Genomic DNA, 24,465 nt, shown 5'->3' with positions numbered 1-24,465 from the left:
AGGGAGCCTTTTATTGGGCCTACTAAAATCCCCACAATAGATGTTCAATAAATACTGATTATATGCAATGAATGAAAGCCCATTTTAAAAAGTCTCACAGATGGTTCTGATGGATAGCCAGGTTCGGGAACCACTGATGAAAAAACCCAGCACTCAGTAGCCTGCTGAGGGTGGGATATAGAACCACACAGAGGAGAAGGAGACAGATGATCTCTAGATTGGGAGGAGTTGGATTTATGCTGAAAAAAAGCACAAGAATAAAACTACAAACACAGGCTCAAACCAACGAACTTACTCAGGAAGTCTTTAGGTTTCCATTTTTCTTTGATGAATATGATTCCTATGATGGCGCTGGCTGTAAGGAAAGAATAGCAGAAGATGAGAACTGAAGCTACTGTCAGTCAAATGCGAGTCCCTTCACCCACACCCTCTGGGTTGGCTCATTTGCACTGGAGCTTGGTACTTCCTAAGCTCTCACTCATGCCAAGAGCTCAGCCCCTTGTAATGTCCATCTTCAAAACAGAGGCTCCTCTCTGAGCCTCCCTGAGGATTTCCTACAAGGCCAGGAGCACCGAGGGTTGACTATTTGCTGTGTGACCGGCAACTCACACAAGTTCTTTCTGGCACATTCACTCTTTGGGGTGGGCGCTATTATGATTCCATGTGAAACACGGGGACACGGAGGCTGAGAGAGGGAAAGGAATCCCTCAAGACCATGTGGCTGGCAAGGAAAGGCTAAAACTAGGACTGCTGGAGGCCAGGGGTCCTGCTCCTTCACGGCAATGTCCACCTCTGATGTTTCCCCCTGTTTTTTTTCTCTTCCTGACTCTTCTAAGATTGCAGAGGTATTCAAACTTCCTTAGGACTGTCCTAAAAGAGGAGGCTGGCATTGATCATGAATAGCCCTGGATTGCTGTCTCAGGTGTGCCTCTTCTGGCTGCATTTTCTGAGTAGGTCACTTCACCTGAGAATTCACTTCCTAGTCACTGAAACCGTGCTCTGGATCCAGCCTGCGCCAGCGGGCTGAACATTAATAGTCAAGAAAGCATTCAGTTCAGTTCAGCTCAGTCGCTCGTAGCTCGGAATCAGCCACGGTGGGAGTATTTATACCAGAAACACTACAAATCAGGTCTTCCTTTTCTTTCTCAGTTTTCTGTCCCTTCCCTACCTCCTTCCACCTCCTCTCTTTCTTCTTTCATTTTCTCTCTCTCAAGTTAGTTTATCAGCACATCACTGAAAATACCTACTTCTCCCTGGAGAAGGAAACAGCAACCCACTCCACTATTCTTGCCTGGAAAAATTCCATGGACAGAGGAGCCTGGTGAGCTATAGTCCATGGGGTTGCAAAAGAGTTGGACACAACTATGCAACTGAGCACAAAGAGTTATAGGGTCAATTAAATGAGATAAAACATGCAAATTATTTATCACACAGTTTGTGATCAATAACTGAGCTATTATTATTATTATTATTAAAGCATCTGGAACAGTGACTAATATGTAATAGGTACCCAACAAATGGTGGTTATTATTTTAATATTTATTTATTTTTAATCCTATTTTTTGCTGGGTGACTAAGACACTCTAAGAGCCCTGTAATTTCCAAGGGCTGATCCCTGAAGTTCCATCAGTATACTTTGCTCTATTTTAAAGAATTTGGTTATTTGATCCTTATTAAACTTCAAAGGCTGTATTTAAAGCACCAGTCATTCAGTCACATATTCCTCTTTGTGAATAAAGGTTCTGAGAGCCCTTTGGACAGATCAGCAATGCGCAGAGGACAAAACTACTAAAACCCTGTTGTTGAGCAACAATACAGGTGTGCAACGTGGGCCAGATGTAAGACAGGAGGGAGAAGTCAAGACTACGGTAGACAACTTGCCTCAATGAAAGGCACTCAAATGATATTTTGAAACAATATTGTGTGGGTAAGAACATGGCATGCCTGAAGATCTTGGTCATCTTGTAGGCTGCCTGTTTACCCACCCTGGTCAAGAACGAGGGGCTTTCAATAAACAGGATGAGGGAAAGGAAATAAGTTTCCACTCCTTTGCCAACTCCTGGTAATTGGTAATGACTGCCTGAAGCCCTGAGGATTCTGAGGGCCCATCCAGGCTCAGGGGAAGGAAGGCTATGATTGATTAGTGATGCCTGCCTTGGGTACAAGAGGGGCCATAATTGCCAGGCATACACCATCCCTGCTGGCCTTCTTAAAAGGGCCTCTTATTTCCAGGAGGATTAAGACTCAAAATATGATTTTCTCCTTTAAGAGCAGGGAAAAGCTGCTCAGCACTGCAATCCTTGCCAGCAAGATGAAAGGAAATATTTCAAAGCAAGTTCACTGTTCTTGCTCCTATGTACAAAAAACTATTGTCCACTAATCTACTAAAATCTTTCATTTAATAAAAAAAGAATTTTTTATAATTCTATTTTATTTGTGACCTCATGAACATCAAAACTCCTTTGTCTTCTAGATGGTTTAAACGTTCTGAAACACTGGTTCAGTGATTACAGAAATTACAGAAGAAATGGCAGATGAGAAAGTTGATGATGTTTTTAAAATGATATTGGTTGATATAAAAAGATCAGCGAATAAGCTGAATATGCATTTCTTACAGGGGCTTCTCTGCTGGCTCAGATGGTGTGAGATATCTGAATTCTATGAAAGCTTAGTTTATTTTCATGGTGTTAGGATGAGCGGGTCAAGGTTAATCTTCCTTCTGCAGTAGAAATAAAAATCAACTCTGATAAACGTTCTGAATCTTAAACAGATTCGGGAGGCAAATAGCCTGGTGTGCATCCCAGCCTTGCTCCTTACTAGCTGTGTGATTTGGGAAAAGCAGCTTCACCACACTGTGCCTCAGTTTCTTTGTCTGTAAAATGAGAATAATAACGGTACTTAGCAGCAGCAGCAGCAGCAACTCCCTCAAAAGGTTGCCAGGAGAATCAGTATCTGTAAAGTGCTTAGAGTAGGGGCTGCTGTCTATGAAGCCCTTTGTAAGTGTTAGGTTTTATTAGCGAAGCAAAAGCTGGCTTGTTGAACACGTCTCTTTGATCCTGGCGGTGACGCTGATCACAGAGGTGGGCGAGTCCCAGGGGAGGAGTGGGGCAGGAGCTGTGTCTTACCTATCACAGAGACAGCGCTGAGGGGCACGATCAGAGAGAGGGGCGCAAAGGCATAGGAGGCAAACACGCCCAGCTCGCCCAGAAGCATCAGGAACAGGCCCAGCCACCATGTCTTGGTCTTGAAATAGGCCCGAGGGTCCTTGGATCCTGCGAGGCGGATGTGGCAGTACTTCTAGAAGTCCAAGAAAGAGCACGATTCATCCAGATTTCTGGGGAAAAGATGCTACAGCACACGAATCCTAAATCCACACCCCCCACTCTTAAAAATAACTTGGGGGAGAGTGTCAGATTTTTCTGAGTCCTCCCTCAGAGAAGAGTAAACACTGGCGTTCTAAATCTTAGGTTGATCTCCTGAGACAAGAGCTCTCAAACTCGCTGGGAGGCTTTACATTCTCCAGGAAGCTTTGAAAAAATACATGTGTCTGGGCCTCATCCTCAGAGGGGAGGTGTGGGCAAGGCCTGGAAATGTGCATTTCTGATGTATATCACAGCCAATGGGCAGTCTGGGGTGAGAGCCATGACCTATGGACCCCCACTTTAGCCCAGCCCTTGGGTTGACCCTCTAACTGCAAGGCTCAGAAGTCCCCGTGTTCAGGGTGCCCACATGGATACACTTCTTTCTGGAGAAATGCCCACAGCTCTGCTGGGCAGACTGTGAGGGTTAGTGGGTCTTCCCCTCCCTCGGGTGGACACTTGGCCCAAGCAGGGACAGTATTCCTGGTTCTGGAAATGTGAACTCAGGACACAGACCCTGAGGCAGTGACTAAGGAAAGCCCAAAAGGCATGCTGACTCAGAGGGTCAAGTCTGCCATGTGGGTTGGATCATGGTGCAGGGTTGTGTAGAGGCAGATATGGAAGCAGAGGAGCTGGTCTACAGAGGGAGGAGAGGGAGCCAGACGGGGAGCCAAGAGACCACGCAGCCTCAGAAACACACGTGTGCACATGTGGAAGCAGAGTGGTCATGTGCCTGCTCTTGAGAGGCAGAGCAGCTCGCTCACTGAAGCTGGGGGCAGTGTGAAGGGCAAGGATTAGTCACTGTGCTGTATTTGTCTGGCTTGCAGGCGTCCAGTCTTTTTTTTTTTTCCTTTCTTTCTTTCTTTTTAAGTTGTGGCATGTGGAATCTTTAGTAGTAACATGTGGGGTCTAGTTCCCTGACCAGGGACTGAACCCGGGCCCCCTGCATTGGGAGCATGGAGCTTAGCCACTGGACCCCCAGGGAGGTCTCAGGTGTCAAGACTTAGGCTGGGCTTCCCAGAAGCAGTCCTTGAAACAAGGGCTAGGAAGTAGGGCATAGATTTGGGAGGTGATTCCAGGAAGCAAAATCAGGGAGGTGGAAAGTGAGACAGGCTAGGGAAGAAGGTCATTGAAGGGTACACTAGAGGGTGAGTTAGTGCTTAAGGCAACTGGGGCTCAGTTCCACTGAGGACCCTTTAAGACACCCTGTGAACACTCTTCAGAACCATCCAACCCAAGGACGGGGTGCTGAGGGTATTTATCCATTGACTCCCAACTCCCACTGGTTGAAGGCTGCCCTGGGGCATTAACAACCACCACCAGCACCCAACACACACAGCTGGTTGTCTAGCTGCACCTGCAGCCAGTGGGGGTCATTCCCACAGTGTTCTGAGCTCACTCCAAACCACAGCTGCCTGGGATCTCAACTAGGCCGCCGGCATGTGAGGCAGGGCGTTTACAGCAGCTGCTCCAGGGCACTCCCCATCCCACCTAGAGACTTCTAAATAACAGAGAGCGCTGCCTTCATAGTTGAGGGGTGATGAGGGATGAAGTGGGGGCATAGAACCAAGAGAGTATCCTGGAACAACCCACCAGGTATGGTCCCAACCCCGGGATGGGGTAGGCAACATCCCACTGGGAGGAGGCAGACAGCGCCTGCACCGAATAACCTGACTCTGGCCACATCTCTGCGCCAGGCAGTGCTGGTGTTGAAAACATACCTGGAGATTCAGTGCAATGCTGACTACAAGGTGCCCGAAAATTGCCAAGAGAGCGCCGATCAAGTTTTCCTGTAAGGAAAGTTCACAGAAGCAGACATGAATGAGCTGGGCCTAAGCCAAGGGGCCCTAGGACACAAACTGTTCAAACAGTTTGAACCCAACTGTTTGCTGTTCCAAAACAAAATCAGAAAAACCACCTTCATCACAAAACCATGCCTCCCCAGACCCTCTACTGGAATTTTTCTGCCAGAGTTTAATCTGGCTGCCTTGCTAGTTCAGAGACCATGGCCTGGAACTGGACACTACCAGAAAGCACCAACTTTTGCCCACTGACCCCAAGGATCTGATAAGGCCTAAGTCTGCTCTCCCAGTCCCCTTACTATATCGACTTGGCACAGGCTGGCACAGAAGTTAGAATTTACAAGAAAAACACAGGCAGGGATACATTCACCATCTAATCAATGGAGTCTTCCTCTTCCCAGAGGGGTCTCAATGAGATTCTTTTAACTGGCAAAGTTGTTGAGGACACTTTTAATTATTTAATTTATAAAAATTTAATTTACGTCACCTTAAAAATGAGGTTCAGATCCGTTAGCATGACATTAAAAAAAAAACTTTATACAATGATAACCAAATATATATTCACTATAGAATAATTAGGAAATATAAATGAAAAGAACAATAATGCAAGAAGATAAAAAAATCATAGTTACTGCAAATGTTTTGGTTTTTGTAAAAAATTTTCTGTCCATAAATTTAGATGTCAATAGAAATGTTAATATATTTTATAGAAATAAGATGATAACCTGGTCCTTCACCTAAGATATTATAAATGCACTCCCCAAAGTGTGTGTGTGCTAAGTCACTTCAGTTGTGTCCAACTCTGCGACCCCATGGATTGTGACCTGTCAGGCTCCTTTGTCCATGGGATTCTCCAAGCAAGAATACTGGAGTGGGTTGCCATTTCCTCCTCCAGGGGATCTTCCCAGGGATCGAACCCCCATCTGTCTCCTGTGTTAGCAGGTGGGTTCTTTACCACTAGCACCTGCAAAGCCCCTGATTCTATGAGTTTGACTATTTAAGATACCCCATATAAGTAGAATCATGCAGTATCTGTTTTTCTGTAACTGGCTTACTGCCTCAGTCAATTTGGGCTGCTGTAACAAATGTGACAGACAAGTGGCCATTATTTCTCACAGATCTGGAGGCTAAGAGGACCAGGATTAAGGTGCTGGGTGGTTCTGTTCCTGGTGAAAGCCCTTTTCCTGGCTTGCAGATGGACACCTTCTTGCTATGTACTCACATGGCAGAGAAAGAGAACTCTGTCTTGTCTCTATTATAATGGCACCAATCCCATTTATGGAGGCCCTATTCTCATAATTGCCCCCCAAAGTCTCCATCTCCGAATACCATCACGTTGGGAATTATGACTTCCACAAGTGAATTAGGGTGGAAGGACAAGAGGCACATTCAGTCTAGCACTTACTTCACTTTGTATAATGTCCTCAAGGTTAACCCATGTGGTGGCATATTACAGGATTTCCTTCTTTTTTAGAGGCTGGGTAATATTCCATTGTGGGCTTCCCTGGTGACTCAGTAGTAAAGAATCTGCCTGCCAGTGCAGGAGATGTGGGTTTGATCCCCGGGTCAGGAAGATCCCCTGCAGAACGAAATGGCAACCTATTCCAGTATTCGTGCCTGAGAAATCCCATGGACAGAGGAGTCTGGTGGGCTACAGTCCATGGAGTTGCAAAGAGTCAGACACGACTTGGCAGCTAAACAACAACAACATCCCACATTCCATTGTAGTATATACCACGTTTTCATTTCTTCATCTATCAAAAATATTCGGGTTGTTCCCACATCTTGACTGCTACCAACAGTGCTGCAATCAACAACAGAGCTCCAATCTCTCTTTGAAGTCTTGATTTCAGTTCTTCTGGATCCTGTCCAGACTTTTGACCCACAGAATTGTGAGCAGTAAAATGGTTGTTTTTAGCTACTTAGGTTGTTTGTTATACAGCAACAGCTAATTGATGAGCTTCCTTGGTGGACCAAGGCCGCCTAACAATCCAGCAGTTTTGGGCTGGGACTCAAGGTGTGACTCTGTTCCAGATGTTTACAAGCGGGTGGTTTTGATCTTCCATTGATCTGACTTTGGATCACTCTACTGTTTGGTGATTTCCCACTTTTTTGCTCAGTTAAGGTATTTTAATGTCGTCCCATCTTAATGTCTGGCTCTAAAAGCCTTTTAAGGACATTCTATGAACCCAGATATCTGAACTTGTCACTATCTTTTTTATTGAGACAAAATTAAAAAACCATAAAAGTCAGCATTTTGACCTTTTCAAAATGTTTTGTTTTTAGTGTATTCACGTTGTTACAAGTAATGTCACTGAAAACAGTGGAAAAAAAGAACTCCAAGGAACTATCCTTCCAGAAAAACCACGAATGAACTCGTAAACACTGTCTGAATCAATTTTTATAGAACTCTGGAGTCTAGTTAAAAACTTATAACAAGCAGGGGAAGGCCTGGTGAAGAAAGAAGCGTTTGCTTTATGGGCAGAGAGCACTGCGGCATTTTAAATCACCTGCCAACTATCCCTTAAACTACAGACCTATGGTCATCATGAGGACAGAGGGAGCAATAAGGACTTTATTTTTTAGAAATTGTTGTTGTGGATTCTGACCCATCAGGCACAAAGGCTTGCCTTTGTTTTGCCTGTCTTGGAGGCGGTCCAGGGTTGGTGGGAAGCTTCCAGGATGCTATTGCCAAAAGCACTTAAAGGCACAAGTATGGGATGCTGCAGCCTGGGGCAAGGGATAGCACAGGGATGAACAATAGACAGAAGGGAAAGACTGGGCAGGAAGAGGCCACGAAAGAAGATATAGGGGGACAAGGTGAGTTGGGAAGGGCTTTTAAAAGCTCCCAAGGATCCTGGGGAATCAAGAAGACAATTCACATACCCAGGGCTGGATGTGTGCTCCATAGACCACTTGCAAAGATGCTAAGCCTTCACCTCTGGTAGCCTTCAGGCAGAGGAGAAGCAGCAAGAATTCAGACAGAGTTGTAAGCAGACTGGTAATCCTTGGAGCAGTGCCCCAGCAGAGCCAGTCTGCAAAGCCTGGGAGAGTTTTGTCTTGTTTTGTTTTTGCTCTAGGCATTCAAGGAACTCTACTGAAACACAAACGGACCACCAAGCTAACAGACACAGGTTTGGGTGAGCCACACACAACAGAGAATACAGACTTTACCCAAAAAAGTTGAGAAAAATCACTAACCAAGCAAACAATAACAAATCACAACAAACAACAACAACAAACAGGGGGGCGGGTGTGGGGATGGATCTGATTCCCAGAGTTGCCACAGAATCTGTTTCTGTTTGGCCACCCTGCACAGCCTGTGGGATTAATTCCCTGACCAGGGATTGAACTTGGGCCCTTAGTAGCGAAAGCACCATGTCCCTAACCACTGGACCTCTAGGCAAAGTTGCCACATACCCTCAAAAACGTCTAGTTTTCATCAAATTGTGCCATACTGATAACTAAATCCAGAACATTTCCATCACCCCTCAAAGAAACCCCAAACCCATTAGCATTTATTCCCCATTTCCCCTCCCCTCATTTTCTGGAAACCACTAGTCTACTGGCTGTCTCTATGGATTTGCCTATTTTGGACATAAATAGAACCTTACCACACATGGTCTTTTGTGACTGGCTTCTTTCACCTATACTAATGTTTTCAGGGTTGATATAACAAAATCAGCATGTCATTCCTTCTTATGGCCAAGTAATATTCCACTATATGGATATACCACATTTTGTTTATCTGTCTTTCAATTACATTTGAATTATTTCTTTTTGTCTATCTTGATTGTTGTTATGAACATTTGTGTACATTATATGTGTGTGTGTATAGGTATGTATATACAAGTGTGTGTGTGTTTTCAATTTTCTTGGGACTATTCTAGTAGGAGTGGGGTTGTTCAGTCACATTGTAACTCTATGTTTTACTTTTGAGGAACTCCCAAGTTGTTTTCTATAGTGGTTACACCAATCTACATTCCCACCAAACAAGGGTTCTAATTTCCTTACATCATTGCCAACACTTGCTATTTTCCTCTTAAAAAAAATTATGATAGCCATACCAAAGAATATGAAATGGTATCTAATTGTGGTTTTGATTTGCATTTCCCTAATGATGAAAGTGAAAGAGGAGAGTGAAAAAGTCAGCTTAAAGCTCAAGATTCAGAAAACGAAGATCATGGCATCCGGTCCCATCACTTCATGGGAAATAGATGGGAAAACAGTAGAAACAGTGTCAGACTTTATTTTTGGGGGCTCCAAAATCACTGCAGATGGTGATTGCAGCCATGAAATTAAAAGACGCTTACTCCTTGGAAGAAAAGTTATGACCAACCTAGATAGTATATTCAAAAGCAGAGACATTACTTTGCCGACTAAGGTCCGTCTAGTCAAGGCTATGGTATTTCCTGTGGTCATGTATGGATGTGAGAGTTGGACTGTGAAGAAAGCTGAGTGCCGAAGAATTGATGCTTTTGAACTGTGGTGTTGGAGAAGACTCTTGAGAGTCCCTTGGACTGCGAGGAGATCCAACCAGTCCATTCTGAAGATCAGCCCTGGGATTTCTTTGGAAGGAATGATGCTAAAGCTGAAACTCCAGTACTTTGGCCACCTCATGTTAAGAGCTGACTCATTGGAAAAGACTCTGATGCTGGGAGGGATTGGGGGCAGGAGGAGAAGGGGACGACAGAGGATGAGATGGCTGGATGGCATCACGGACTCGATGGACGTGAGTCTGAGTGAACTCCGGGAGATGATGATGGACAGGGAGGCCTGGAGTCTGCAATTCATGGGGTCGCAAAGAGTTGGACACGACTGAGCGACTTCACTTTTACTTTTCATTTTAATGCATTGGAGAAGGAAATGGCAGCCAACTCCAGTACTCTTGCCTGGAGAATCCCAGGGACAGAGGAGCCTGGTAGGCTGCCGTCTATGGGGTCGCACAGAGTCGGACACAACTGAAGTGACTTAGCAGCAGCAATGACTTATGATGTTGAGTATATATTTTTAGCTATATATTGGCCATTATTTTATCTTCTTCAGAGAATTGTTTATTCAAATCTTGGCCTATTTTTTAAAATTCACATGTAATAAAATGGACTATTAATCATCTTAAAACATATAATTCAGTAAGCATTTAGTACATTTTCAATGTTGTGCAACCCTTTGCCTATTTTTAAATTTTTATTATTGAGTTGTAAGATTTCTTTCTATATTTGTTAAAAGATTTTTATTATTTTTATTATCTTTTTATTATTGAGTTGTAAGTTTTTTTATATCAGTTCAGTTCAATCGCTCAGTAGTGTCTGACTCTTTGCGACCCCATGGACTTCAGCACGCCAGGCTTCCCTGTCCATCACAAACTCCCAGAGCTTAGTCAAACTCATGTCCGTCGAGTTGGTGGTGCCATCCAACCACCTCATCTTCTGTCGTCCCCTTTTCCTCCTGCCTTCAATCATTCCCAGCATCAGGGTCTTTTCCAATGAGTCAGTTCTTCTCAGCAGGTGGCCAAAGTATTGCAGTTTCAGCTTCAGCATCAGTCCTTCCAATGAATATTCAGGACTGATTTCCTTTAGGATGGACTGGTTGGATCTCCTTGCAGTCCAAGGGACTTTCAACATCACCTTTTCCAACCCCACAGTTCAAAAGGGTCAATTCTTCGGTGCTCAGCTTTCTTTATAAGATACTAAACCTTTGTCAGATGTATGATTTGCAAATATTTTCTCCTATTCTATGGGTCAAAGCTTTATTTTCTTGACGGTGTGCTTTGACAAACACAAGTTTTTAAGATTGATTGTTTATTTTTTTCTTCTGTTGCTATGTGGTTTTTGGCACCATAATTTTTAAAAACATTGTCCAGTACAAGGTCACAAAAATTTATGTTTCTTTCCAAGACTCTTTCTTTCCAAAAACTCTTTCCAAGAATATTTAGGTCTTTGGTCCATTTTGAATTAATTTTTTTTACATGATATGAGGAAGGAGTCCAACTTCATCTTCTTATATGTGGATATCCAGTTGACCCTATATCATCTGTTTGAAAAAACTACATTATTTTCCTGTTGAGTGGTCTTAGCACCTTCGTCAACTATCAGTTGACCACAGAGGTATTGGTTTATTTCTGGTCTCTGTATTATAGTCCATTGACCTGCATATCTATCCTTATGCCAATACCACATTGATTGCTGCAGCTTTGTAAAATTTTTGAAATCAGGAAGTGTAAGTCTTCCAACTTTGTTCTTCTTTTCCCAAGACTGTCTGGGCTAGTTACAGTCCCTGGTATTTCCATGGGCTTGTAGGATCAGCTGGTCTCTAATTTCTCTTTCTTCATTTTCACATATTTGTGAGTTTCTCTGTTTGCTGCTGTGAATTTCCTTCTGTTATTGATTTCTTATTTCATCCCACTGTGATCAGAGAACATGCTTTGTATCAGTGGTCCCTAAACTTTTTGGAGCTAGGGACCACTTCTGTAAAAGAGAATTTTTCCAAGGATGAGGGCAGAGGAGAGAAGTGGTTCAGATGGTAACACAAGTGATGGGAATGATGGGGAGCAGCAGATGAAGCTTTGCTTGCTTGCCCTTGCTCACCTCCTGCTGTGGGGCCTGGTTCCTAACAGGACATGAACAGGTACCAGTTTACTGACAAGAGGTTGGGGACCCCTGCTTTATATGACTTCAATCTTTTATTTGACATTTGTTTTGTAGTTTAACATATGCTCTATCCCAGAGACTGTTCCATGTGCATTTGAGAAGAACGTGTATTTTACTGCTATTGAGTGGAGTGTTCTATAGATGTCTCTTTGCTCTAATTGGTTTATGGTACTGTTCAAGTTTTCTATTTCCTTGCTGATCTTCTGTCCAGTTGTTCTATCCATTATTAAAAACGTGGTATTAAAGTGTCCAACTATTACTGTTGAACTTTTTATTCCTTCAATTCTGTCAATTTTTCCTTCATACATTTTAAGGCTCTGTTAGGTGCATATATTTTACAACTGCTATATCTTCTTATGGACTGCCTTTTTTATCATTATATAATGTCCTTCCTAGTCTCTCATAACAATTTTTGTCTTAAAGTCTATTTTGTCCAGTGTTAATATACCCACTTAAGCTCTCTTTTGGTTACGATGAATGGAATATCTTTTCCCATCTTTTTACCATCAACCTATTTGTGTCTTTAAATCTAAAGGACATCTTATAGATAGGATATATTTGGGTCATATTTTTTAAAAAATCATTTCTGCCAATCTCTGCCTTTTAATTGGGCAGAGTTTAATCCATTTACATTTAATATAATTACTGATAAGAGGGACTTCTGCCATTTCATTATTATTCCCCCTGTATGTCCATCTAGTCAAGGCTATGGTTTTTCCAGTAGTCATGTATGGATGTGAGAGTTGGACTGTGAAGAAGGCTGAGCGCCGAAGAATTGATGCTTTTGAACTGTGGTGTTGGAGAAGACTCTTGAGAGTCCCTTGGACTGCGAGGAGATCCAACCAGTTCATTCTGAAGGAGATCAATCCTGGGATTTCTTTGGAAGGAATGCTGAAGCTGAAACTCCAGTACTTTGGCCACTTCATGCAAAGAGTTGACTCACTGGAAAAGACTCTGATGCTGGGAGGGATTGGGGGCAGGAGGAGAAGGGGACGACCGAGGATGAGATGGCTGGATGGCATCACGGACTCAATGGACGTGAGTCTGAGTGAACTCCGGGAGATGGTGATGAACAGGGAGGCATGGCGTGCTGCAATTCATGGGGTCGCAAAGAGTCGGACATGACTGAGCGACTGAACTGAAACTGAACTGAACTGAGTTCTTTTCAAATGGCTGGCCAGCTCTTCTACTAGAGATAGCTCAGTCTTTGAAAACTGACAGACCAGGCTTGTTTAGATTAGAAATGATAATGATAATGACAAACAACATTTATTGAGCATTTACCTCATGCCAAATACTGTTTAAAGTACTTTATACATATTAACTCATTTAATCCTCATAATAACTACATAAGGTAGGTACTGTTATTTAATTTTACAGTGAACAACAAACTGGAAAATTTAAAGAGATGGGAATACCAGACCACCTGACCTGCCTCCTGAGAAATTTGTGTGCAAGTCAAGAAGCAACAGTTAGAACTGGACATGGAACAATAGACTGGTTCCAAATTGGGAAAGGCGTACATCAAAGCTGTATAATGTCACCCTGCTTATTAAACTTATATGCAGAGTACATCATGTGAAATGCTGGGCTGGATGAAGTACAAGCTGGAATCAAGATTGCCGGGAGAAATATCAATAACCTCAGATATGTAGGTGACACCACCCTTACGGCAGAAAGCAAAGAAGAACTAAAGAGCCTCTTGAAAGTGAAAGAGGAGAGTGAAAAAGTTGGCTTAAAGCTCAACATTCAGAAAACTAAGATCATGGCATCTGGTCCTATCACTTCATGGCAAATAGATGGGGAGACAATAGAAACAGTGACAGACTTTATTTTGGGGGGCTCCAAAATCACTGCAGATGGTGACTGCAGCCATGAAATAAAAAAACGGTTGCTCCTTGGAAGAAAAGTTATGACCAACCTAGATAGCATATTAAAAAGCAGAGGCATTACTTTGCCAACAAAGGTCCGCCTAATCAAAATTATGGTTTTTCCAGTAGTCATGTATGGATGTGAGAGTTGGACTATAAAGAAAGCTGAGTGCCAAAGAATTGATGCTTTTGAACTGTGGTGTTGGAAAAGAACCTTGAGAGTCCCTTGGACTGCAAGGAGATCCAATCAGTCCATCCTAAAGGAGATTAGTCCTGAATATTCATTGGAATGACTGATGCTAAAGCTGAAACTCCAAAACTTTGGCCACCTGATGTGAAGAACTGACTCATTAGAAAAGACCCTGATGCTGGCAAAGGGGACGATAGAGGGTAAGATGGTTGGACAGCATCACCAACTCAATGGATATGAGTTTAAGCAAGCGCCGGGAGTCGGTGATGGACAGGGAGGCCTTGCGTGCTGCAGTCCATGAGGTCACAAAGAGTTGGACACAACTGAGCAACTGAACTGAAGGAAACTGAGGCACCGAGGGTATGAGGCAGCTGGTAAGCTGATGAAGCAGAACTGGAACCTGGGTAGGATGACATTAGAGCCCATGCTGTTAACTGTTATGTCAAACTATGTAATGTATAAAGCTCTGGAACAATGCCTGACACAGGATAGGTACTTGGTAATTAGTAGCTATTATCAAGGACTGGGGAATTGGTTCTTGACTCAAAGGCTCCTAGGCTAGTGCAGAATACAGACACTTTACAGAGAAGGGAAGAATAGCATTCTAGACACTTATTCATTTAATCAGTGCCTAGTGTATGCCATGCACTGACTGTCAACGTGCCAGGCACTGTCCCTGTCCTCAGATCACACATATTAAACACCTGATTATTAGCAATCACACTTCAGTTAGAGCTACCTAGAGAAGCACAGAGGCCTGATTCAGTGTGTGAGAGACGCAGGATTAAGGGAAGTCAGGGAAGCCCCTCTGAAGAACAGTTTCACAAGGAGATCTGAAGATGTAGACTGGTGGAGGTGAGGTGCAGAAAGCCATTCTACATCCTGTGGGAAGCCCGTATGGTGGGAATGAGCATGGCACCTTTGAGGGATGGAAAGGCGATGTGGAGGTATAAGATCCAGGGGGGAAATGGGCTCAGAGGCACTGAGACGTAAAAGGGGACGTGTGTGTGTGAGTCGGAGGACCAGTGAGGGTTTCTCTGTAGCTGGGGCTATCTTCCAGCAAAGACAGAAGAAAACTGAGTGTAGAGGGATAGGGCTTAAGGGGTGGGCTGGCCAGATTGGGAGGGGGCTTTTCTATCTCATATGGTTTGGTTTGGGGCTTAGAGATAATAGGGAGACTCTGAGTCATTATGACTGCTTCTAAGAGAGAAATCAGGATGGCAAGGTTTAGAAGGCCGTAATCTTCAGACTGGGGGCCCTAGAGGCCTTCTTTTACAAAGGTTTTGCTGATACTGAGCACTGTAAGGGATTCAGCCACCAGACCCTCATTTCCATCCAGGCTTTTAGCTGGCTTCCTATAGCATCCCTTTCTCACTTTTCTCAATAGCTTCTTCCCAGTTCATCAAAGAAGGGCCTGTCTCTCATTCACGTAGAATCTTACGCTGGTACACTGCCCCAAGTTGTAAAAGCACTAAGAAACCCAGGGGAATTCTGAAATTTTGTTTCCTGGGAGATTTCTTTAGTGATAAATGCCAATTCGTGGAATTGTTTTCTCTTCCTCTCTCATACATATTTCTGTGAAGGTATGACAGACATTAGAATAGGGTACTCTGGCCCTTGTTAGGATATTTGAAATCAGAGAGTCTGATTTAACTGATGTTTGGACAATAAAGACTAGCTTTGTCAATTAGGTTACGCCCACAGTTCTAAGTTTTGATAAAAAAGTATATTCAGGCAAAGTATAAAGTATTTATAATTAAAATACATGTACAAATATTTATAGTAAATATTTGAATTATATTCTATAGTTAAAATATATATTGTTGTTGTTCAGTCGCTAAGTTGTGTCCAACTCTTTGTGATCCCATGGATTGTTGCCTGCCAGGCTCCTCTGTCCATGAGTTTCTCCAGGCAAGAATAATGAAGTGGGTTGCCATTTCCTTCTCCAGGGAATCTTGCCAGACCAGGGATCAAACGTGCATCTCCTGCATCGGCAGGTGAATTCTTTACCACCGAGTCACGGAGAAGCCCATATAGTTAAACTACACGTGTGAATATATGTTTTACAATACAGTAAGGGCAAAGGTATAGTTAAATTTATAATATTTCAATTTCCCCAATCTTTTCTGGATAGATCAGGTTAATGCAAGCTGCCCTAAGCGAAAAAAGTTACTAACATATTGATAGTGCTTTTTTGGTAAACTTCATGGAAACTGTAAAAGCAAAAACAAACTCCCTTTTAAATTAAGTGTGTCTAGTATGTCATTGTAAACACAAATGAATGAGGCCTTAAACATACTGTTAGCTGATAGGTCAATAAAAATAGTTTATTACTACCTGATTTTTAGCACAAAACTTGGAAGGAGTTGAAAGAATTCAGTGATTCACTACACTTCTTCCATTCTGGTTATGTACAGAAGCTCTTCTAGCCATAATAACCAAAGCTTGCAATAGAACAGATGCTAAATTCTATCTCATTCTACCAGTTAGTAATATGCACCTTAAATATTGAAAATAAAGTCCTATTTTTCTCATTCAGATATATTTTTCTAAACAATATCATTTTTTGCTCAAAAATGATGATAAACTTTATACTGCATTAACCAATTGCTTTTATTCAATTATATAAAGAATTCTGATTTGAATCAAAACCTATGAACCTTAGGTCAAAGGAAAATTTTTTAAACGAAATTTGGTTACATACTCTACACTTTTTCTTGTAGAGAAGTATGATAGGTATTTCCGTAAAAATTTTAAGTGTTAAAAGACAGATACATGTAAACAAAGAAGAACAAAGAGTGTTTTTGCTCATCACCCAATTCTACAAGGATTAGGCTGCAATCTGTTGCAGTTGCTGATCAACATTAAGAAAACAACAGGATGTTCTGTGTTTGGACAAACAGGCCCCTTAGAAAGTTAAATGCATATCTCAGGAAAAAATTTAATGAACTCAGATTCTTGAATCTTCCCACACATTAAAAAAAAAAAAAGCACTAAAATCATTAACTTGAGATTTTTTTGGGGACTAGCAATAATCTTTTACCCAGATGTATATTTTACTGCATGTGATCCTAGTAAAAAATCAGATATAAACTGGTTATCCCCCATACCTCTTCAGAACAGCTTTCTCAGAGCTACTGAGAAGCTGTCTCCTGGGCTACAGTCCTCAGTAAGGTCTCTGAATAAAACTTAAAAACTCACAACTCTTGCGTGGTGAATTTTTAAGTCAACACACATTTTTGGGATAATATTCTGTGGGGGAAATGGAACTTAGGGAGGAAAAGGAAAGATGTAGAATTTCTAACTGTTAAAGAAGAGTTTTTTCAGAAGACTGATGGTAGGTTATCAAGTGGTCTTTATATTTTGGGGGCCTTAGTTAAGTGTATGCTGCTGCTGCCGCTAAGTCGCTTCAGTCGTGTCCGACTCTGTGCGACCCCATAGATGGCAGCCCACTAGGCTCCTCCATCCCAGGGATTCTCCAGGCAAGAATACTGGAGTGGGTTGCCATTTCCTTCTCCAGTGCATGAAAGTGAAAAGTGAAAGTGAAGTCGCTCAGTCGTGCCCGACTCTTCGAGACCCCATGGATTGCAGCCTACCAGGCTCCTCCGTCCATGGGATTTTCCAGGCAAGAGTACTGGAGTGGGTTGCCATTGCCTTCTCCAGTTAAGTGTATATAAGAGTTAAAAAAAAAAAAAAAGAATTTAAATGCACCAGGAACTATATACCTTGGAGATATTTAAATCTGTACTGAAAAGTTTTAAGTTTTAGATGTCTACTAAAAGAAAGTGTGAGAAAATACATTGTTTCCTTGGAGGGTCAAGTTTGAGGACTTCAAAGGAAGTCCTTCACTCTGTGTTTGGTTCTTAGGATTGAAAGCAAGAATATCAGCTTCATAACAGGCAAAGATCTTGGGGCCAGACAGGTACCCTAATAACTCAGTTTACCTATGCTAATGAGCAAATTGTTATAAACTGGCAGTAATTTTGCAGGAACTGTCTTGGGCAGGTAGAAGACTGGTTCCTGCTCCCAACAACACCTCAAAGCTGCTTTATCTAAACCTTAGTGGGAGACAGAGGAGAGCTGAAACAGGCTCCAGGAGTTGTGCAGAAACTGAGACCTGGGTGGTGCTGTTCAGAGGGCAGGTGTGGGCCGCACACGTGCAGGTTCAGGGTAGGCAGGATGGTGGGATCTGCTTCACTGAGCCTCGGTTCCTCTCTGTTCTGCTGGGTGGGAGGGCAGTGCTCCTCTGCCAGAGCTGGTGCAGAAACTTCTTGAGATTGTTTGGAAGAAACACTTAATACAGCAACTTAGAATTAGGGTAAACCATGTAAAATGGCTGATATCCAACCGGTTTTGACCTACAAAGGTGGAAGATTCATATGGTTCGACCTATAACTGGTAGTCGCTGTATTATTTTTACCAGGGAGACCAAGCTGTCCTCTGAAAAGACTAAGTCTACATGGCTGTTGGCGAATGTGCTGTGAAATGTGACATAAAATGGAGTCATTTAAGTCAAGGGGTTTTAAAATGGGGCTGTGAGGCCATTAAGGAGATGGACCTTACATATATCCTCACGGGATGGAACCATGACCTCCAAGGACTCTGTAAGCCCACGTGCAACTTGTCATAGTAACGACTTCCCCACCTCTAGTGATGGCCTTAGAGCTCAATCACACTTAGCCACAAGGAGCTTCTGTCTCTAACTCCGATGAAAATCCCTTGTAACGCAAGCCTCCCTTCACCTTTAAAAGTCCTTGACTTTTACTGTTTGAATTGATACTTGAATCTGTGTGCCCTGGACTGCAGTTCTTGAATTCCAAATGAACTCTTTTTGTTTGATTATTTCTCCCTAGGTTTATTTAGGTTGACAGTGTTGTTAACAACTTGCCAAAGAGCAGTAAAGAGGGTACATAAGCAGCTGTGGCCAAACAGACAAGTCAGTCAGAGAGGAGGCTGTGGAGGTGTGAAACCCGGAATGAAAATTGTGAAACTAACAAGGATAAACCAGTCTAAACATCAAAATCAAGGCTGAAAGGTTACTATACTAATGAAGGCTGGCTTAATTTCCGAAATATACAAACATCTCATATAACTCAATTAACAAAAAGCCCCAGACAACCCAATCAAAAAATGAGAAGAACATTTCTCTCAAACAGACATTTCTGCAAAGACGACGTAACAATATGATGGCCAACAGGCATGTGAAAAGATGCTCAATGTCACTAATTATCAGATAAATGCAAATCAAAACTATAACAAGGTATCACCTCACACCAATCAGAACTGCCATCATTAAAAAGTCTACAAATAACAAATGCTGGGAAGGATGTGGAGAAAAGGGAATCCCCCTACGTTGTTGGTGGGAATGTAAATGTAGTCACTATGGAAAATAGTGTGGAGGTTCCTTAAAAAATTAAAAACAGAGTTACCATGTGACCAAAGCAATCCCATTCGTGGGCATGCATCTGGATAAAACTCTAATTCAAAAAGAAGCATGCACCCCAGTGTTCGCTGGACCACTGTTTCTAATAGCTGAGGCATGGAAACACCCTGAATGTCCATCAGCAGAAGATTGGATAAAGACATGGTATCAGAGATATGGAATCCTACTCAGCCAAAAAAAGAATGAAATGATGCCATTTGCAGCAACATGGATGCAGCTAGAGATTACCACACTAAGTGAAGTAAGTTAGAAAGAAAAAGAAATATTACCATGTGATATATCACTTATATGTGGAATTTAAAATATGACACAAATGACCTTACTCACAAAACAGGAACAGACACAGAAGACAGACCTGTGGTTGCCACCAGCAGGGGGTGGGGTGGTGGGGCAGAGGATGGACTGGGGGTTTGGACTCAGAGTGTGGAATTAGCAGAGGCAAGCTATTTTATATGGAATGGATAAACAAGGTCCTACTGTACAGCACAGAAAACTATATTCAATATCCTGTGATGCCACAGTAGAAAAGAACATGAAAAAGAAGTGTGCAATATATAGAATATAATTATATATGTATATACATATATTTATACATATAAATATATATATGTATAACTGAACCACTCTGCTGTACAGTAGAAATTAACACAACATTGTAATTCAAGTATACTTCAATAAAATAAATTTAAAATAATAAAGGCTGCTATTTATGGAGCAGTTATACGTATTATATATGTATACATGTCAGGCATGGCACTAAGGCCTTTCTATACATCACCTTTGAGCCACAGATAGCCCTATGAAGTGGGTATTACTCTGAGTCCTGTTTTAGCAAACAAGCTTGAAGGAGTTTAGCAATGAACAAAGGAAGGCTCAGAGAAGTGAAATAAGGTGCCCAAGGTGAGGACCGGAGGACGCAAGACTAGAGGTCTGACTTCAGTCTCTGGATGAGAATCACTCCTCCACGCTGTCTCCCACTGTGTTCTCTGAGGTTAAAGGACTTCAAACGTGGCAAAAAAAAAAAAAAAAGGTCCCCACCTTGTAAGTGCTACATTCCCACTGATGCCACAAGCAGCTGAGGTTACTTTTAAAAGCCATTTCTACAAGCATATGAATCTCCACACCTAACAAGTGGCTACAGACAGACATGGTTAGTAACAGCAATATAACTTAACACCCTTTCATCCAAGTGTTTCAAAGGGTTTCGTTAACCCTAATTACGCCCCAAAGCCCTGTGAAGTTGTGACTCAACTTTAAGAGAATTAAAGTCAAGCAAGGAAGTTGCCAGTGGCCCAGGGGTTACACAATTTGAACACACATCTACTAGCCGCCCTCAAGTGTCCGGTGGAGGGCGATCCAGAGTGGAGATGACCACCAGCAGAGCATCTGACACTATTTATGAGCAGTTATACGTGTTATATACGGATATGTCAGGCATGGCACTAAGGCCTTTCTGCACATCACCTTTGAGCCACAGATAGCCCTGTGAAGTGGGTATTACTCTGAGGCCTGTTTTAGCATACAAGCTTGAAGGACTTTAGCAATGAACAAAGGAAGGCTCAGAGAAGTTGACATGAAGTTCCTCCTCCAAACCTCAGCACTGGAAACTGTGAAACAGCACCCAGGCCTGCTGGCAGGGAGGGAAGAGGACACGGCCGGCAGCCTTCATCTGAACAGTACTAAGAGCTTTCTCCACCCATTGGGCTCTGCTTTTGGCTGAAGAACCACCCCAAGGGTTTTCACTGAAGTTATTCAAAGTGTTAAGTGCTCATGAGTACATCTGAATGGCTAACCCAGAATGGGGATTTGACCCTGGGATCAGTGACTCTGTGCATTATGAAAACAAAAGGTGTGGACTGAAACCTCGGTGCTCCCACCAAGGGGCAGGTTCTAGCCATGGCTCCAACAGACCCAAAGGTAAAGAGGAAGGACTAGCAAACCCAGAGTCTTTTTCCTTTCTGCTTCAGCTTACCAACACAGACTTTGAAGGTCAGCAGACCTGGACTGGGGTTACTGCCTCTGCCACTGATGGCTGCGTGACTTCAAAAGAATCACCTTAACTCTCTGAGCCTCAGCATCCCCTCTGAAAAAATGGAGCTGACTGTACACTCCTAGGTATGTCACGTTATAAGGCACATGCTTAAACATCACTCGACAGGTAATAAATATTAAAACAATTCTAGCCGCTGCTATTATTAATTTTATAATTTTCATTTTTTATCATTATTATTATTAGCAACACCTCTAAGGACCCTTCTGGCCCTGATATGCTCTGATCCAAGAATTGATCTTTCACCAGCTATAACTCTGAAAGAAAAGAAACTATTCTCAGAAAAGCAGCCAAAGGTCACAGAGGCACGATACCCTGGCTATTGGTATCGGAGTGAAACCTCAGCTCAGATCTCCTGTTTTAATGTCTTCTTCACATCTGCCAACAAGAGCCTCTATTTAAATTCTGTAAGTCCCCTACCTACAAGTGCGTTCAAAAGTCTAACTCATTTGTAAGTCCAACAAAGTGAGCCTGGGTACCCAATTAACACAATCGGCTATATAGTACTGTATTGTAATAGGTTTATGAAACTTTTCATACAGATAGTACATAAAAAACCAACAAACATAAAAAATAAAGAAAACATCTTTAACTTTACAGTAGAGTACCTTGAAGAGTACAGTAGTACAATACAACAGCTGGCACACAGGGGCATGCTTGCAGCTTTGAATGTTCACAACTCGAAGGTTCGTACAGAGGGGACTTACTGTACTCTGGTGACAAGACTGTCATTGCCTGCTATTTAAGCTGACTTCCCATAGTCCCTTGAACTTAAAATGCTAACAGTTAAGTATAAACTGCATTCTGGCTTGCTCTGAGGGTTGAAAGTGTGAACGTGTTAATCTCTCAGTCGTGTCCAACTCTTTGGACCCCATGGACTATAGCGCACCAGGCTCTTTTGTCCGTGGAATTCTCCAGGCCAGTATACTGGAGTGGGCTGCCATTCCCTTCTCCAGAGGATCTTCCTTATCCAGGAGTCGAACCCAGGTGTCCTTCATTGCAGGTGGATTCTTTACTGTCTGAGCCATTCACATTCAAATGCAATGGGCGCGGCAGACCGGCTAACAGTCTCTGCAACACCTGTGACCTGGCCTCAAGCCAGCTCCCTGACGTTTACCTTCCCCAGCAAGTGAGGCATTACCTTCTCCACTGCCATTTCGACACTTACTAAACAGTATCAGGGAGAGAAGGGGCCTGATGCAGTGCCTGGCACAACGTCGGCAGGAGGAAGTGTGTGTGTGAAAGTCATTCAGTCGTGTCCAACTCTTTGCGACCCCATGGACTGTAGTCCGCCAGGCTCCTCTCTGTCCATGGAATTCTCCAGGTCAGAATACTGGAGTGGGTAGCCTTTCCCTTCTCCAGGGGATCTTCCTGACCCAGGGATCAAACCAGGGTCTCCTGCATTGTAGGCGGATTCTCTACCAGCTGAGCTACCAGGGAAGCCCAAGAGTACTGGAGTGGGTAGCCTATCCCTTCTCCAGCAGATCTTCCCAACCTAGGAATCAAACCAGGGTCTCCTGCATTGCAGGCGGATTCTCTACCAGCTGAGCCACCAGGGAAGCCCAGGCAGCAGGAAGTGGTGGATAAAACCAAGGGCTCTGGCAGCACACAGACTTGATTCAAATCCCAGTTTTACAGCCAAACAACTGTGTGGTCTTGGGCCAGTTAACTAATCTCTGTGTGCCAGTTTCCTCATTTGTAAAATGCAGAAATACAAGTACCTACCTTCTGGGAGTTTTAGAGAATGAACAGTCCCTGTTATAGCAAACACAACTAATGTTAGCTGCTGTTATTACGACAACCATAGCAACTGTGAATTGGTTATAAAAGTATAAAGGACCTATATTTTCCCGCCAGGAAGACTGACACAGGCTTCATGGATAAGGTGATATTTGAGTTGGAGGTGGAAGGGTGGGTAGGATTTCCACAGGCAGAAAACAGGGAATGGTGCAGGCAGTTTCCAGTTTCCTAACCTGTAAATTCAGGTCATTCTCATAACCACCCTATAGGATGAACTTAATGCGGACATGCAAAGGAACTACAGGACCTTCCCCAAGCTGTAAAACCACAAGGGCTTCAGATGGTAAAGAATCTGCCTGCGATGCAGGAGACTTGGGTTTGATCCCTGGGTTGGGAAGATCCCCTGGAGGAGGGCGTGGCAACCCACTCCAGTATTCTTGCCTGGAGAATCCTATGGACAGAGGAGGATACAGTCCATGGGGTTGCAAAGAGTCAGACATGACTGAGCAACTAAGCACAGCACGTAATACCACAAAGTGACAGAACTGGGGTTGGAAGCCAGGTCTTCCAGATTTCAAAGGCCGTGCTCTTAACACCCTACTGGATCTCTCTTTTTGTGCCAAATTCTGTCTGGAAGGGTAGTTACTTATGGAAATGTTTTCCCCACCTCCCTCCTAGACTCCTTTAGGGAAAAGCCATCTCAGTGACCTATATAGCTCCTGTCCCACTCAGCACAGGCATGCATATAGCTATGCATATAGCTCAGCTGAAATTCCTACTTGCTAAACAGAAGAAACTGAGGTCCAACTCTTGCAGTTTGAGGTAAAGCTTCCAGAGTCAGAGACCCTCAGGGATGCTAGTCATCAGCTGTTCTGCCTGCTGGTCTCTTTCACAGACCAGCCTCCCTCAACAATCAGAATCCATTCTCTGCTGGGGTGGGTGAGGGCGGGGCTGTAACTCAGGGCTGAGGCTTGTTTCTGAGGTCATCCCGCTGATCAAGCTGCACTTGCATCCTCTTAATGTTTTCCCTAAAGGTAAGAGAGGACATTGGAGCAGCCCACCCAGCCTCAAGCCCACAGCAAGCAAAAATCCTGTTTGCTGGAGGACTCCACCCCCAGCCACTACTGATGATTGGATCAACGTAGACATCTGATCCAAGCTGGGCCAATCAGATCCTCCCTCCTTCGAAGGTGGGTGTAAGAGTTCTAGTACCTTTCAAGCCTCACTGCCCTTCCTGCCCTTGAGTTCTATGAGCTACCATGTAGCCTTATATTAATTTTTCTTTTTGCTTAAGCTTCTCTGAAATGGACTTTTATTTCTTGCAACTAAAAGAGCCTGAACAAAATCAAGGAGGAAAGAG

The 24,465-nt window shown here is 43.1% G+C and overlaps 1 protein-coding gene across 2 annotated transcripts in view; it reads right to left on the bottom strand.

Moving 5' to 3' along the window:
* Positions 1–24,465, bottom strand: part of NIPAL3 (NIPA like domain containing 3) — a 73,672-nt gene that overhangs the window by 25,360 nt on the left and 23,847 nt on the right. For both annotated transcript variants that reach the window (XM_040229634.1, XM_040229635.1), the window contains 3 exons: positions 5,081–5,149; positions 3,126–3,297; positions 296–355 (listed from right to left, as the gene is read on the bottom strand). In XM_040229634.1, coding sequence (XP_040085568.1) covers positions 296–355; positions 3,126–3,297; positions 5,081–5,149 — 301 coding nt within the window. The remainder of the gene's footprint in view (positions 1–295; positions 356–3,125; positions 3,298–5,080; positions 5,150–24,465) is intronic.

The sequence above is a fragment of the Oryx dammah genome, unplaced genomic scaffold (assembly GCF_014754425.2).
Source record: "Oryx dammah isolate SB20612 unplaced genomic scaffold, SCBI_Odam_1.1 HiC_scaffold_27, whole genome shotgun sequence".
NCBI classification, from domain to species: Eukaryota; Metazoa; Chordata; class Mammalia; order Artiodactyla; family Bovidae; genus Oryx; species Oryx dammah.
This window is presented reverse-complemented; position numbering and strand designations above follow the sequence as displayed.